The sequence below is a fragment of the Molossus molossus genome, unplaced genomic scaffold, assembly GCF_014108415.1.
Source record: "Molossus molossus isolate mMolMol1 unplaced genomic scaffold, mMolMol1.p scaffold_m16_p_13, whole genome shotgun sequence".
Taxonomy (NCBI): Eukaryota; Metazoa; Chordata; class Mammalia; order Chiroptera; family Molossidae; genus Molossus; species Molossus molossus.
The window spans coordinates 33,875,522-33,890,201 of NW_023425348.1; the positions used below are offsets into that span (position 1 = coordinate 33,875,522).

The 14,680-nt window shown below is 51.8% G+C and overlaps 1 protein-coding gene across 2 annotated transcripts in view; it reads left to right on the forward strand.

Annotated features, from left to right (window-relative positions):
- The window catches only part of ME3 (malic enzyme 3), a 203,166-nt gene that overhangs the window by 169,710 nt on the left and 18,776 nt on the right, over window positions 1-14,680 (forward strand). For both annotated transcript variants that reach the window (XM_036259756.1, XM_036259755.1), the window contains one exon: window positions 6,605-6,714. In XM_036259756.1, coding sequence (XP_036115649.1) covers window positions 6,605-6,714 — 110 coding nt within the window. The remainder of the gene's footprint in view (window positions 1-6,604; window positions 6,715-14,680) is intronic.

Sequence of the window (14,680 nt, forward strand, 5' to 3'; positions counted from 1 at the left end):
TTCCGCCTGGCCGGTCCCCCTGCTCGCTTTCCTTTGTGGCCTCTCTTCCTCCGCCCCCTCTGCTCTTTGGACGTAGGTGTGCCCCGGGGTTCTGTCCTTGGCCCTGCTCCCTGATCCCTGCACATGCTCTGCCTGAGACCCTCATCCCATCCCAGGACTTGGCCTGCTCACAAAGCCCTGAACTTCATGTTCCTCTCTGCTGGGCAGTGTCCAGTCTACTGCTCATGAACACATCCCCTCGGCACCTCAGCTCCCCAGACTCTGCACATGCCAAGCCTGTCTCACCAAGTGAGTTTGCCTGTCCTTCCCCACCCCCGAGCTCGGTGAGCAGTGCACACACCATCCCTCATCCTGGGCTCCTCCTCCTCCCTCTTCCCGTTATGAAAGCCTGCCCTTAATAACCATTGCTGCCGAGGACTCAGTGCCTACGATGTGCCAGGCTTTCATATACATCATCTCATTTAATTCTCACAACAGGACTGCAAGGTATTAATCCTAATCTGTTATCAGAGAAAACGCAAGTTTGGGTTAAATCAGTTGCTTAATGGCACACATTTAGGAGGTAAGGGAGCCAGACCCTCTGGATCCCAAAGCTCTCCACGCTCTGCCTTTGCTCCTCCACATCTTTTCCTGCTCTGTCCCCAGTGCCTTGTACCAGGACTTCATGATCTCTCACTGGATTAACATGCCTCCTCGCCTGCAGTATGTCCTGCCAGCTGTTCATCCCATCAGCTGCTCTGCTGCTCGAATGGACTTCCTAAAACACATGCCATTTTCCTGCCTAAAGGTCCTCAGTGGGTCCCCATTGCTCTGCAGACAGTCTAGGCCTTTTACACAGGGATGGCCCGTGGGCTCCACCCAGCCTCATCTCTCCCCATGGCCTCCCCTTCTGCACACCCCTCTCCCAAGCTCCAGCTCTACTGATTTTCCTGCAGCTCCAGCAAGGCCCTCTAGTCTCAGTTCACATGCCTATGCTGTTCCCTCTGCCTGAGACACCCCCCCCCCATCTGCACACAGTCTGCCCATGAGGTGCCATTTCAGCTGGGACTTACAGTTCGGGTAGGAGTTGGCCCGATGAAAGGAGGCCTTCTAGGCACTTGAGCAAAAACGTGGAGCTGTGCGAGGGCCCACAATGGTGGAGAAGCAGCAGCATATGCCAAGGACGTTGGAAGACATGGGCAAGGGTGACCATTCATGTTGGAGCCAAAGTGAACACCACCTAAATTGGGCATAATCTCAGAGGAAGAGGGAGCCCTGTAAAATTGTCAGAAAATAAGTGGCCTACACAGATTTGTGTTTAGAATGGCAGGGAGGATGGATTGGGGGAGGGGAGATAAACCTGGAGGGGGTGAGATCAGGTACTACAAGATCCTGGCCACGGCGGCGTTTGCAGTATTCCCAGGGAGAGGCCTTGCCCGGAATCTGCCCAGCCCCGCCTGGCAAAGTTCTTTCTGCACAGAGTTGTGTCTCTCAAAGTGTGCTCCGCCACAGGTGGGGAGGGTGGGGTGCAGAGGGTAAGGTCTCTGGTCTATGAGTTTAGAAAATGCTGGGTTAAACAAGTTTCTTAATGCAGGACTTTTCGGAATCTTTAACATGCATTGCGTATATTGTATGGAACATTCAGAGATTCCCAAACGGGGTTAGCCTCTAAAGGGACTCGAGTTTGATGGAATATGTAAAATAGAAACAAAGACCCAGAGCTTCGTGATCGCGTCGGCTCCAGTCCCTGGAAGGAAAGCAGAAATAGAAGCAAAAGCTTTGCACGGGGCGACAGCTGATACTCTCGCTGAGCACTGTGCTGTGGGAGTCTCGCACGTGTGCTTTTCACTGGGGGAACAGAGTGGGCTCCCCTGGAAATACGAGTGGCAGTTTTTAGTCATTCTGTTTGAAGACAGGTTGAGCAAATTCACCTGCTCCTCCCAGGTCCCCAGTGTTTGTTCAGGCCTGAAAGAGGTCAGACCCAGGTGTTTGAAAGAATGGCAGGTCCTGACCTATGGAAAGAGAAACCAGGTCGGCAGCCTCTGGAATGCTTTGCTCTCACCACATCCCTCCCACAGCATTCGGTTGGCTTGCTGGGAGGAAGGGCGGAGCAGCCACCTCAGACTCTTACCCAGGTGGCAGGTACTCAGCTTGTTGGCCCTGGCCTGGGTCTTGTCACGTTGTCACACATAGCTCACCAGGGTTCCCAGGCACAGGTTGCCATTTGCAGGCTTCCCCTTGCTTCAGTGGTGGGGGAAGCAATGTAAACACCCACCCACCCACCAGCCCTGTGACTGTAAGTGAGTCCTGGCCTTGGAATGCCTTCCCTGGCAGCTCCAAGGCCATTTCCCAGCCGAGTCCCCAGGGTTGAGAAATCTGGGCAGCTCCGTGTGTGGCTTGGGGAGGTGCCTCTGTCTCCATCACAGGAACTCTCCCCTGGAGAAGCATCAGATGTTCCTGAGGCCCAGCCAGGGCTCAGGGTGAAGAGTTCAGAAGTGCAGAAGGGGACAGATAAGCAGGAGCCTCGGGGTGAGTGGTGGCTTCTGGCAGGCAAGAAGGTCAGCAGTAGCTGCCAGCACCAAAATCGGGAAACTTCCCGGAGCCCTGAGGAGGGGCCGAGCAGGGTCCCCCTGCAGCAGCTGGACCATCGGGAGGGTGGCTGCCTCCGTCCCACGCACCCAGCTGGTCTGCTGAGTTTCAGCTCAGAAAGGACTAAAATTCTGACTCTCAAGACTTTTCTGTCACATGCTGCTCTCACTCGGGTTCGACGGACCTCCCTGCTTTGGACTTGTAGAAATATCTGAGTGAAGCTCCTAGTGTATCTACTCCAACCCCATGTGAGGTAGCCCATGCCACTCCTCCGACACTCTCAGAGCAGAGAACTAAGGCCCAGAGAGAAAGGGACTCGGAGCTTATGCCGGAGACAGAGGGAAAACAGTTGTCCTGTCTCCCAGCACAAAGTTTTCTTCATCTCGTGGCTCTTCCTTTCTCACTGGGGAAGGAAGTCCAGCTTGATCATCCACCTAGTTTTATCTTTTACAAATTCACGTTGCCATTAAAGCTAAACTAAGGTAAGTTCTACAGTGAGAGCGAGCCAGATGCAGACACCAGCTCCACCACCTTCCAACCGCAGAGGAATGAGTAACATCTGCAGCTCAGGACTCCTCCGAAATAGTCACGTGAGGACTAACTGAGATCACATGTAAAGAGATCGGGTGGGGGGGGGGAAAGCAGGTAATCAGCACTCAATAAAGTTTAGCTTTCTGTGTTACTGTTGTTGTTAGTAGTGGTATGTTAATGAATATATACGGAAGGCAATTATGATTAAAATTTAAATTGATGATAGGCTGAAAGCTCATTGACCTGTATTTGGATGTCCATGGAAGAATTAAGAGAAGTCTTTTTTTTTTTCACCTAAGCTGTTTAAATTTTCATTTTGAAATTGTGTTTTTGTTCTTAATTGGCTTTTAATTAGTTTCACAAGTTGGCAGGCAAACTCACAACACTAAATTTTTACCAGCTCCTTTATGTATACCCTTTCCTGAAGCATCAGTTGATGCTTTGGGATGGATGGGTGGATGGATGGACCGACAGATGGACAGCTGGGTAGATGGGTGATGCTGAGTGAGCAACTGAAGTAACCACCCTTGATTCAGACTGGTGGTCTGGTTTCATGACACCTTAAAGGAGGGGCCAGGGACGGGGAGAAAATGGCCAAGGACCCGAAGTGTCCATGGAGACAAGACCAGGTGCAGTGAGCGTGAGGAAGGAGGAAGGAGAGGCCGAGTTCAGGCACTGAGGGGCAGTGTGCAGTTCTAGAGCAGGATTGGTTTCTGGGGAGGAAAGGTCCAGGGAGCAGCGTGGGGAGGAGTGTCCAAGGTGGGGAGGGTTCTGAAGGTCCTTAAGTCCAAGGCTGTCTAGGAACGCTGTCTAGGTTATTGGATTTTGATTCACTTAGCCTTTTATGCAGTCCCAAGTTAGGATTAAAGCGACCTGATTTAACGAGGTTTTACTCAATAGCTCAGCATGTTGCTCCCTGGGAGATTCTCTTATATAAAACTGAATATAATAGGAAAGAGGAATAGTGCCCCGAACAAAAGTGCTTATTTATAACTCTTGCCTTACTTTCACCTCAGGGTGGTGTTAAAAGGTCGTGCATGTGTGTGTGTGTGTGTGTGTGTATGTGAGTGTGTGTGTGTGTGCGTGTGTGTGTGTGTGAATAAGAGAGACAGAGGGAGAAAGGAGACCACGTATCACATTCTTTCGCAGTCTGACCTTTGCAGCATTTCAGTTCCCGGCCAGTTCTGGAGCCACACTGGGAGTCTTGTGAGGATTATCTACAGCAAAATGTCACCAGCAACCAAAGACATTCTGTTCCCCTTCTGACCAAAATACTTGAAATTCACACCCTCAACAAAAATTCACAGTAAATGTTGGCTTGGTGAGCACAGCATTATATGTGTGCACTGGGGGTTTTATGTATTGTTTCTCTTCATCGTACCAGGAGAAGGGGGCTGAATGGTGGGTCAGTGGGTCAGGAGGCACAGCGAGCCCCACCCCTCCCCCCTTCGGCACTTGCTCTGTGACTCTAAGAATTGCGGCCAGGATGACACGTGTGTCTAGCACTTTGCAATTTAAAAGCCGCCTTCAGCTTTTAGTTCTCAAAACAGCCCACAGAAGTTGTCCAGGAAGATATTATGCCCACTGACGGATGGGGAAACTGAGGCAGAATAGAACTGTGAAGTGACTTGTGCACAATCGCTCAGTTGTGTGTGCAGAGCCCGGTCAAGCCCACAAGCTCTTATCCCTGGACTGTGGCAGGTTACTGCCTGTCCATTTCTCCCCCTATTACATGAACCCACTTCCCCATCCCCCACCAACAGCCCTAACTCACCAAGGTTCTGGAAGGACCATGGTAGGAGCAAATATTTGCCTGCCTACTGGCATTTCTACTGTACAGGGTAAGTCTTGCTCAAAATTATGAGGTTGGAAAAATGTTTTCTGGCCCATTTCTGTGCTGCTCACTCCATAGCCACCAGCCTCACCTGGGACATGCCCCAGAGCAGAGGAAGCCCACCCAGAGTACGTGCCCCGCCCACCCTGTCAGCGAGGTCATAAATGCTTCTTTCCCAGCTGGCCCCAAGCCTCTGGGGCACACCACACTCCTTACTGATCAATAAGGACATTTCTTTTTCTCAATGAACATGACCTCAGGTAGTGTTAGTCACAAATTGACCCATGAGATGAAATCTTTTTCTTTTGGTCCATGGATTAAGTGATTTTTAATCATTCGTATCACTCTTGCTTCCAAAAAAAAAACTCCGATAAGAGACACAATACACCGAAACTATCAAAACCAGCATCCAAGAGCAAGGGTGGGTCAGGGGAGGTGTGGGCGGAAAGTCCAGGCAGAGGGCACCCACTGTCAAAGCACGGAAATCTCAGCTCTCAACTTTCTCACAATGTCAACAGCAAAAGCAGCTTATGAATCTGGCCATTTTTTAAGAAAGGCAAGCTTCTCCTGACCTTGGCGTCTAGGAGGCAGTTCTAGCCCAGATGATACATACGGATCTCGGGCAGCTTTATGAGCGCGGCTTCACCCACCGAGGCAGCATGACTCAGAGCTCCAGACTGTCAGATCAGAACCATCCAGGGTGCTTGCTAAAAATGCATTCCTGTTTAGCGTGGGGACCTCAGTTAATAATGAATGCGGTATCAGATACTTGAAGCTTGCTAAGAGAGGAGATCTTAAATGTCGCCACCACTCATAAAAAGGGGGGGGGGGTGGACTGTGAGGTGATGGATGTGTCCATTAGCTTGATTGAGGAAATCATTTCGCAGGATATGCATATCAAAACATCACATTGTACACCTGAAATATATGCAAGTTTTACTGGTCAAGTACACCTCAACAAAGCTGGAGGGAGGTAAATGCAGTTTCCTGAGCCCCCCCCCCACACTCTCTGAGTGAGACTCTCTGGGAGATGGGCCCGGTGATCTGCGCCGTAGACTGATTCTTCCATACCTTCAAGATGGAGAACACCCTCACCAAGGCGTAAGGAGAGGGTGGTGGCTTAATGTGTGTCCTTTCTCAACCTCCCTTGCACCTTCTCAGGGAACAATGCTGAACCCAGAAGAGTTTCCGGCAGAGGAACTCGAGGTCTCAGATCCACCCAGGGACTGTGGGAGGCTTCAGGGGCTCCCTGGGCCCCAGAGCTGGAGAAGCCGGGCTCTCTGCAGGCACTTGGGTTTAGAATGAGATCTCAGCTGGGATTCCAGATGGCCACAGGCCACAGAGAGAGCAGGCCCCACCTCAGCCCTTCTACCCAGATGGTCTGCCACTCACAGCTTATGGGAGCCACCAGCCCACAATAGAGACCGCGATGCGGGCTCTGCTGATCACCAAGCCCAGTGCCCCTGCCCTCTCCCTTCCCCATCCTCATCCATAATGGGGCAGGCAGAGCCAGAGGCCAGGAGCCAGCCAAGTGGCCAAAACCCCAGTGAATGAGCCAGGCCACATACCCCACTCCACTGCCTGGAGCACCCCTACCCCCAGTGCAGGCTGGGATCTGCTAGGGATCGGCCTTGGGGGCAATCACGAGTTTTTTTCTCTCCCTCCCCACAGGTTTGGAATAAATTGCCTCATCCAGTTTGAAGACTTCGCCAATGCCAACGCCTTCCGCCTGCTCAACAAATACCGCAATAAGTACTGCATGTTCAATGATGACATCCAAGGTAGGTTTCCGCCTCGGCCCCCTCCCCCCCCGACAAAGCCACTGAGGACTTGTGCCTTCTCACAAGGCTCGTCTGGGTGCCAAAGACGGGGCATCTTGTTGCTGATTTGCTGCCCACGGTTGCTGAAGCAAGAGCATTAAACTTGCGTTCAACTCCCACGTGGCTAATTCTTGGTTCTGTGACCTCTTACAGGTCTCTCAACTTTACTAAGCCTCATTTTCCTCATCTATAAAATGGGGACCATGGCTACTTCAGAGGGGATGGAAAATTATATGATTTAATATAAGAAATAAATACTAAGCAACACCGTCATTTTCTAGCTGGTTGAACTTGGGCACATCAAGTCTCCGAGCGGCAGTTTCATCATCTACTCAGTGGGGATAATAGCTGCCTTGGAAGATTATTGTGAAAATTTAAAGAGCTAATATATGGAAAGTACTAGCACATAAAACTCTCAGACCAAAGCATCAACTGTAAAAAATGGCCTTCCCCAGCCGCAAAAATTGCTCTTGGATTTTCCAAACGCAAAATGTATTCCAGTCAGGGAATCAGAACAATTCCTTCTCTTAACTCGGCTGGGATATACAGTACTCAGAGGTACCCCTGAAAGGCACTGGCCCCGGGGCCCCAGAGCACTGCAGAAGCCAATGGGAAGCATCTTCTAGTTCAGGGTCAACTTGGTGGCCTGTTCTATGGGCTAGAAATATCTGAAGACCATGTTTCTTGCTGAGGAGATGCCAGTATGTGAACCTGGCATCTGAGCCAGGTGTTCTCAGTAAGGAGCTTTGTCAGCTATTCCTAGTACTTTATAAAGCCGCGGTGACAAGGGGTTATCATTATTCTTTTCATTGATTTTAGAGAGAGGGGAAAAGAGACAGAGAAAAAAGCATTGATGTGAGAGAGAAGCATCAATGTGAGAGAAAACCATCGATCTGTTGCGTCCCATACCTGCCCTGACCAGGGATCAAACCCGCAAACTTTTGGTGTATAGGATAGCACTCCAACCAACTGAGCCACCTGGCCAGGGCCATGTGGGTTATTATCTAACATATGAAGTTTGGCAAGCAACCTTTTGAAACCAAGGAAGCATGTGAGGTTAAAAGAACAAGTTGGTGGGCACAGGTGCTGATCCTCGGGAGGAAGACTGGCCAACCCCTCGCCTCACAGTTGAGGCTTCAGCAGGTCACAACTTTCCATCAAATGAGCTAAGAGGATTCAAACCCAGGTAACAATAGCTAAGGTTTAGAGCTGAATACTTATTCTACATCAGGCACTGTTGTAATAATAACCACGTCACATACTTAATCTTACAAGATATCATCACCTCTAGCTTACACATGGGGAAAGTGAGGCACAGAGAGTAACTTACACAGCCAGCAAGCAGAGAGTTGGAATGTGGACTCAGTTCCAAGTTCATTGTCACTTCACCATCCTGTTCCCAGATCTTACATTCCTGCTACAGACCAAATGCCTCTTCCTTTCCAGGGGTCCACAGTAAGGGCTAAAGAAGTCTGATAAATAGATGGTTGTTTTTGTTGGTTTGGTTTGGTTGTTCATTTTCAAGAGGCCGAATAGCACAGTTAAGCATATGTTAGATAATTAAGATCAAATTATATGACTTCAGTGCCTGAAGAGTGGGTGCCCAGAAAGGGAAGACCCAGGAGGGTAACCCATGGTCACTTCCAAGCCTGTCGCTGTTCTGTTCCCCCAGCCTGACGCAGGGGTGCTGGCTGGGGGAGGAAGCAGTCCCTCGTGCCAGCCCTGGAGGAAACACCTGCCAGCCAGCCCCGGACCGGCTCCCCCGTCACGGCACTCACCGTGAGTCAGCAGCAGGACAGCCGCCCCCGAGCCCACGGGCTGCCAAGGCCAGAGGGTGGGAGTGGAAAGCAGGCCCTGTGGGCAGCACAGCTGGTGCACAGACTCCAGATGTGCAGACACGCACAGCCACGTGCTTATGCATCCTCATAAACACAGGCAGGGAACACATTCAGGTCCCGAGGCCATCTGTTCCCATTGCCTGTACTGCTGCCAGAACACACCTCTGAACGAAACTATGGCTGCTGACCCCTCTGCGAGAAAGTTCGCACTCCCTCCCTGGAAGTAGAAGGCTTCGGGATCTGCCTGCTTGTGCGCCCCACCCCCACCCCCTGCACTAATCTCTCTGTCCTCTGACCCACCCTTACTTTAATCCTCTGACCCCCTCCCCACTCAGTTCTCTCTGCACCTGAAAGTTCTGCTCCTCCACTTGGGACATGTTCCCCATCACCTTTGCCTGAGTAACGAACTCCTACTCACCCTTCAAAACTCAGCTCCAGGGTCTTCTCTCCCAGGGAGGGCCCCACATCAGCCCCCACCTCCCCAGTCTGGTTTGGGTGCACACCAGATGTTCCTACAGCCACCTGTGTTCCCCTGTTAGTTTCCTTACCGTACTGTACCCCAAATGCCTGCATTGGATTTGTTGGTCTCCCCGAGAGACAATAAGCTTTCAGAGGCAGGAACCATGTCTTATCTATTCTCATTCCCCAGTGCCTGGTATGTTGTAGATGCTTCATACATGTTTGAAGAATGAATGGATGAAGTCTACACATACAAATTGACATTCTCATAAGCACACCCACCCATTCACACATGCTGATCCCACAGGTGTTGCTTGATAACATCCTTGACACCCCATGTGTCTCAGAATCTGCTTCCCAGGGAATCCAAGCTGTGCCAAATAACAATATTTGCATAAAACTTCAGGTTTGAAAGGTTGTTTTCATTCACACTGTCTCATAACGTCCTTGTAAAGCCCCCTCCCCCTTGTGGGGAGGACAGACATTGCTGTCCCATGTCACTGAGGAGGAAACTGAAGTTCAGAGGTTAAGTTTTGCTCCAGGTCGCATAGCCAGACAGGCACAAAGCTGGGCCTCGTTATTTCTGGACAGTAGCACCTGGAGCCTTGTCCAGAGTCGGAGCTCTCCACTCGCTGTCCCTGACCTTAGGCTGCTGCTCCTTCGTGGACGAGGGGGTGCGGCGAGCCTTCTTGCTAAGGGTTAAGTTCCAGACTGCACATAAATGTGGGGCTCCCTACTCCCCAGCATCCTGCTGCCCTGCGCACCCTCTCACTCCTCCTCACTCCCAGTTCACCAACCCAAAGGTGCCCCTGCGGAGGGGAGGGCACGGGTCTGGCCCGCAGCCGGCTGGTTAGCACCGGCGGGGGCGGAGCCTGTGATGTGCGCTCCCACTGCTCAGTGGGCGGGGCGCCGAGGCCTGGGAGGAGCTCCGGGCTGATGGGGGACGCGGAGGTGACGCTCGTGCTAGAACTACCTCCGATACAAAGTGGGGGAAAAGAGACATAAGACTACCCAGCCTTGCTCCGAAATAGAAAAGGCAACCAATCGATGTAAGACACCCCTCTCTCCCCGCCCCTTTCCTCCCTCCCACTCTAGCTCAAAAATCATCATGGAAAAATATCCCAGGTGAGGGTTAAAAGAACACAGAAAAGGAAGGCTGCATCACAGAACTGGAGAGCGTGCAGGGGAAGGGAGGGAGTCACCACAGCGGTGATCAGAAACCAGAACCATGCCGCATGTGGTTGCAGGGCCGGTCAGTCCACCCCAGTGGGACCAGTGGTCAGAATCCACTGGAACTCCACACAAGGCGGGGGTGGGATCGGGCTGCCCAGTGACAGTGAGACTGGCCGTACTGCCTGCTCTGAACATCAGCCCAGCCTCGTGTCCTCAGTGGAACAAGGAAAGATATGACCAAAGGCCTGGGGATCGCACCAAGCTGAGCCCCAGGAGAGCATGGCCAGGCCTGGTGCTGCACAGAAACTTGGCACACAACGCGCAGCCTCTCGGCCAATCCTGCTGTAAGACACACACCTGGGGACCACCACCCCACGGGCCAATGACGGGGTGGGGCCTCTGGAGACCCGGTGATGTGCTCCCCAGGGCTGGCCATGCGCTCCCGCCCCTGCTCCAGCTCAGACTCCCAGAGAGCCTGTGTGCCCAGCTGGCTCTCCCTGAGTGGGGCTGCCAGGCTGCTCTGACTCATCGCTGGCAGCCTCTCCAGGAATTTTGGAAAAGGCCGAAGCTCAGGTGACTTTGTTGTTTCAGCTGGGACCAAGGAATCCTCCCTGCTCTTAGGGGAGGAGAGAGACCTGGAGGGGGAAGGGCAACAGCAATGGTCATACTGGACGCCAGGCCAGCCATGTGCCTCCAAAGGAGCCAGCTGCAGACACTGCTGGCCTGGTCACTGCGGGCGCCGGGCCTCCCATGACAGCTGCCCACAGGGTGCGGCTGGGGACAGGAAAACCCCAGCTCCAGAGTGACCTCCAACCCCACCAGCTTTCTGTGAGCCTGCATGGCCGCAGTCCCGCCACATCCCTGGGGACAGATGGCCCATCACAGTGCCTTCTGCGGTGGGTCAGGCCATCACCACCACCTCACACTTTTAAGTTTTATATGTAAGCCATAGAGCTCGATAGTCAGACATTGGACTGGGACACGCCAAGGTCTGAATCCCATTTTCTGCTTTGTGGCTTTGGCCAAATGGCTTAAAACCTCACAGCCTCCTTTTCCTTATCTGTGAGATGGAAACAGTACTAACCGCCACATCTGAGTGAGCCGGTGCTGCGGAATGACCATGATGCCTCCTCACACCATCACCTGTTCTGGTGGGCTGCAGCCATGCCGGTTCATTGTTAAGAATTTCTCTCATCTCCCGTCTGTGGCCCAGGTTGTTGTGAGCGCTGGAGTGATGTGGGGACAGGCATGGAACAGTGCTCAGCTCTGGTACCCGGCATGGTACCAGACTCCTGACACATAGGTGTGGGAAGGAGGAGGGTAGAGCCAGAGGCTTTGGGGGAGGACAGGGACCAGTGTGGGCACAGGTCTGGGGAAGCCTGAAGAGGAGGGAGGCAGGGCCCCTACCTTAGCTCTCTCCACTTCTACCTATACCCTTCTAGCCCAGTGAATGACACACTTCTGTGAATTCTCTGCAACCTCTGTGATTCTGAATATGCTGGTTCCTCTGCCCAGAACTCTCTTCTGCTCTTGGCTAATTTCTTTGTCCTTAAGGGCTCAAGCCTCCCTCCCCCATGACACTGTACCCAAGGCCATGCTTGTCCCCCACCTTTCCCGGGAGCCTGGAAGGAAGACACATTGGACAGTGGTCACTCACTATGCAGAATGCTTCGAAGTACCCCCAGGGCTAGATGCCACAGTAGGAAAGGGGCAGAGGGGAGGGAGAGCCCAGCTCTGAAGACTCTGTTCAGGTGTTTGCCCTTTCGTGCGACTCGGGGTTATTTCTGGCTGTCAGGGGTCTGCTGTCTTTCTCCCCCCGCCCCCCACCACACCCACTGAGCAGCAGTTCTTGACCTTTCTATTCTCTCTCCCCCACAGTGAATTTACCCCTGGTCTCTTCAACCTGCTCTCTCTCCAGTCCCCAAAATATTCCTTTTCACTAAGTCCTGTGTTCTGGGGCTGTCCCAGCCCTGAGGTTCTCATGGGTCCCCTGCATCCGGTCCTGGTTCCTCTGAGACACCCCCTTCCATGGCCCGTTGATTCATTCAAATCCCCAAAGAAGCCGAGAAGATGCTAATTATTCCCTCTGGTTCCTTCCAAAGGTTAGGCAGAATAGGCCTAACCTTTTCCAAGGGCTGGAACTGCCTAGAGAATCCAAGGGCCCAGAATTCCCCTGTGACACAGAAATCGAGCTGAGGCATTCGGAGAAGGCCTTTGCTTCCTATCCAATAAGGAGAACTTGAATTTTCTGAACATTTATGCTGTGAACTCCCTGTGAACAAAACTGTCTCTTTCATCCTTACGTACCCAAGGCCTAGCCAGTGAGGACCCAGACTGGCAGTTGCTAATGAGCAAATGAATGGGGGATTCTGTGGCTGTGGAGGCAACTGGCCTGGTAGGAGAGGACGCCCAGTGCCCCCACGGCCTCAGGCCTCCGTCGCCATCTCTGCCAGACCCAGCCGGAGCCCAGCTCCTCCTCCTCAGAGCCTGGCCTCCCCTGACAATCAGCTGCTTTGCTCCCTTCTCCCCAACAATCTGCTGTTTAGTGTGGAAACTCCTTTAACTTTGTCAAATGTGACTACTAAAAGCAGAAGAGAAACCACATTTGCAGCTTGTCCTTTGTGCATTTCCTGAACCTACAGCCCCCAGGACTCCGTTTGCAGGAAATGTGATTATGGAAAGCTCCCTCTGAAAAGGAAAATTTGTTTTTCTTTCATCACGAACGAGGAACAACCAGTCAGGCTCTGTGCTGCCCGCGGCATTCACGGGCACAGCCTTATTCCAAAGCCTCTGTGGACCCCGGGGCTCCGGGGGTTTCCTCCAGAACACCGAGCTGCTTCCTTCCTCTCCGTGTTCAAATCCCTAGCATGTTACCCAAGCGTCCTCCAAAATGAAAGTTAATGATGGAGATACTTCATTTGTCAAACTTTATAACATGGGGTTAAGAACTGCTGTTTTCCTCTTGAGTTCTGGTCTGTAATTAGGGTAACTGGCCACTCCAGAGGATGGTCAGAGGAAGATCCCAGAAGGGTGACCCTGAAGGAGCAGCCAGCGAGGCAGCCAGTAGTGTGGGGTTCCAGAAGCAAATGCTGAGAGTTTCTTAAAGAAAAAATGAGCAACAATGTCAGTCACTGCTAAGAGGTCAAGGACAAGGAAAGCTGAGGCCCAACCACTAAATTTGACAAGGTGGGCCCTGGCCAGTGTGGCTCAGTCAGTTGAATGTCGTCCCATGTACCAAAGGGTTGCCGGTTCGATTCCCGGTAGGGGGCATGCCCGAGGCAGCTGATTGATGTATACTCTCACAGCAATCTTTCTCTCTTTCTCCCTCTCCCTTCCTCTCTTTAAAAAAAGAAAAATTAATAAATTTGGCAAGGTGAGGATGCTGGTGACTTGACAAGAGGTAGAGACAGTCACTTGATCGGGTTGGGTTTCAGGGAGACAGAGAAGGAAACAGGCAATAACAGATTCAGCTCTTTCAAAGAGTTTGGCTACAAAGGGAAGTAAGAATAGAGTGGGAGCTACAGAGCAGGCTTACTTAGGATGGGAGCTTTGATGTATCTGCATGCTGATGTGGTGATCCAGGAGAGGGGGAGGAATCACTGGGAGGAATTGAGGATGCAGAGAAGAGGGGAGAGAACTACAAGACAAATTCCTTGAGAGGGAAAAGGGATGGGGTCCGGCATGTTCAGACCTGTAGGCAGCTGTAGCTGGGAGCAGGGACAGCTCATCCATTGTAAGACAAGGAAGGGCAACGTCTGTGGACTTAGAGGCAGAGGGTTTATAGACTCGGTGGTAAGTGGATTCAGAAGTTCTCTCCTGGTAATTTCTCTTTCCTTTGAATCTCACGTTCCACTTCGGAGAAGGGGGTAATGGGGCAATAGTCACTACTTCACAGAGTTGTTGTGAAGATTCAATGAACAAATGCAAGTAAGCACATACATAGCACAGAGCCAAGGTCACAGTGACAGTGACCATTAAATGTCAGTTTCCTGTATCCTTTCACTGAATTTTCCCATTGGTTTGTGTCCTCCACCTCTTCCAGAGTCACAGCTGAAAATATATACCCACTGCCTAAACTCATTTCCCTCTACCTGCACCATCACTGCCCCTCAGTTCTCCCCCAGGGAAACCCCATAAATGCCGCTCCTGCCACCTTCAACTTTGTTTAGAGTCAGGACAGGCTGAGCTGCATAGACCGTGAGGGGCTGGAAGCAGCACCCAGGTTTCCCTGCTGTGCTTCCAACTGGATGACTGATGGGGGCAAACCTCTGCCTCTCTCTGGCTTCAGTTCCTTTTCTGTACAGTTGTGAGATGTCATGCTCTCCAATCCCCGTCCAGTATTGAATTATTCACTTTCCATATTAGGACACTTCTGCATTTCGCAGGTAAGCCATTATTCAACCTGCAGGTTCTAACCACAAGAGATAATTTAACACCCAAGAAAGGAAAGACCCATC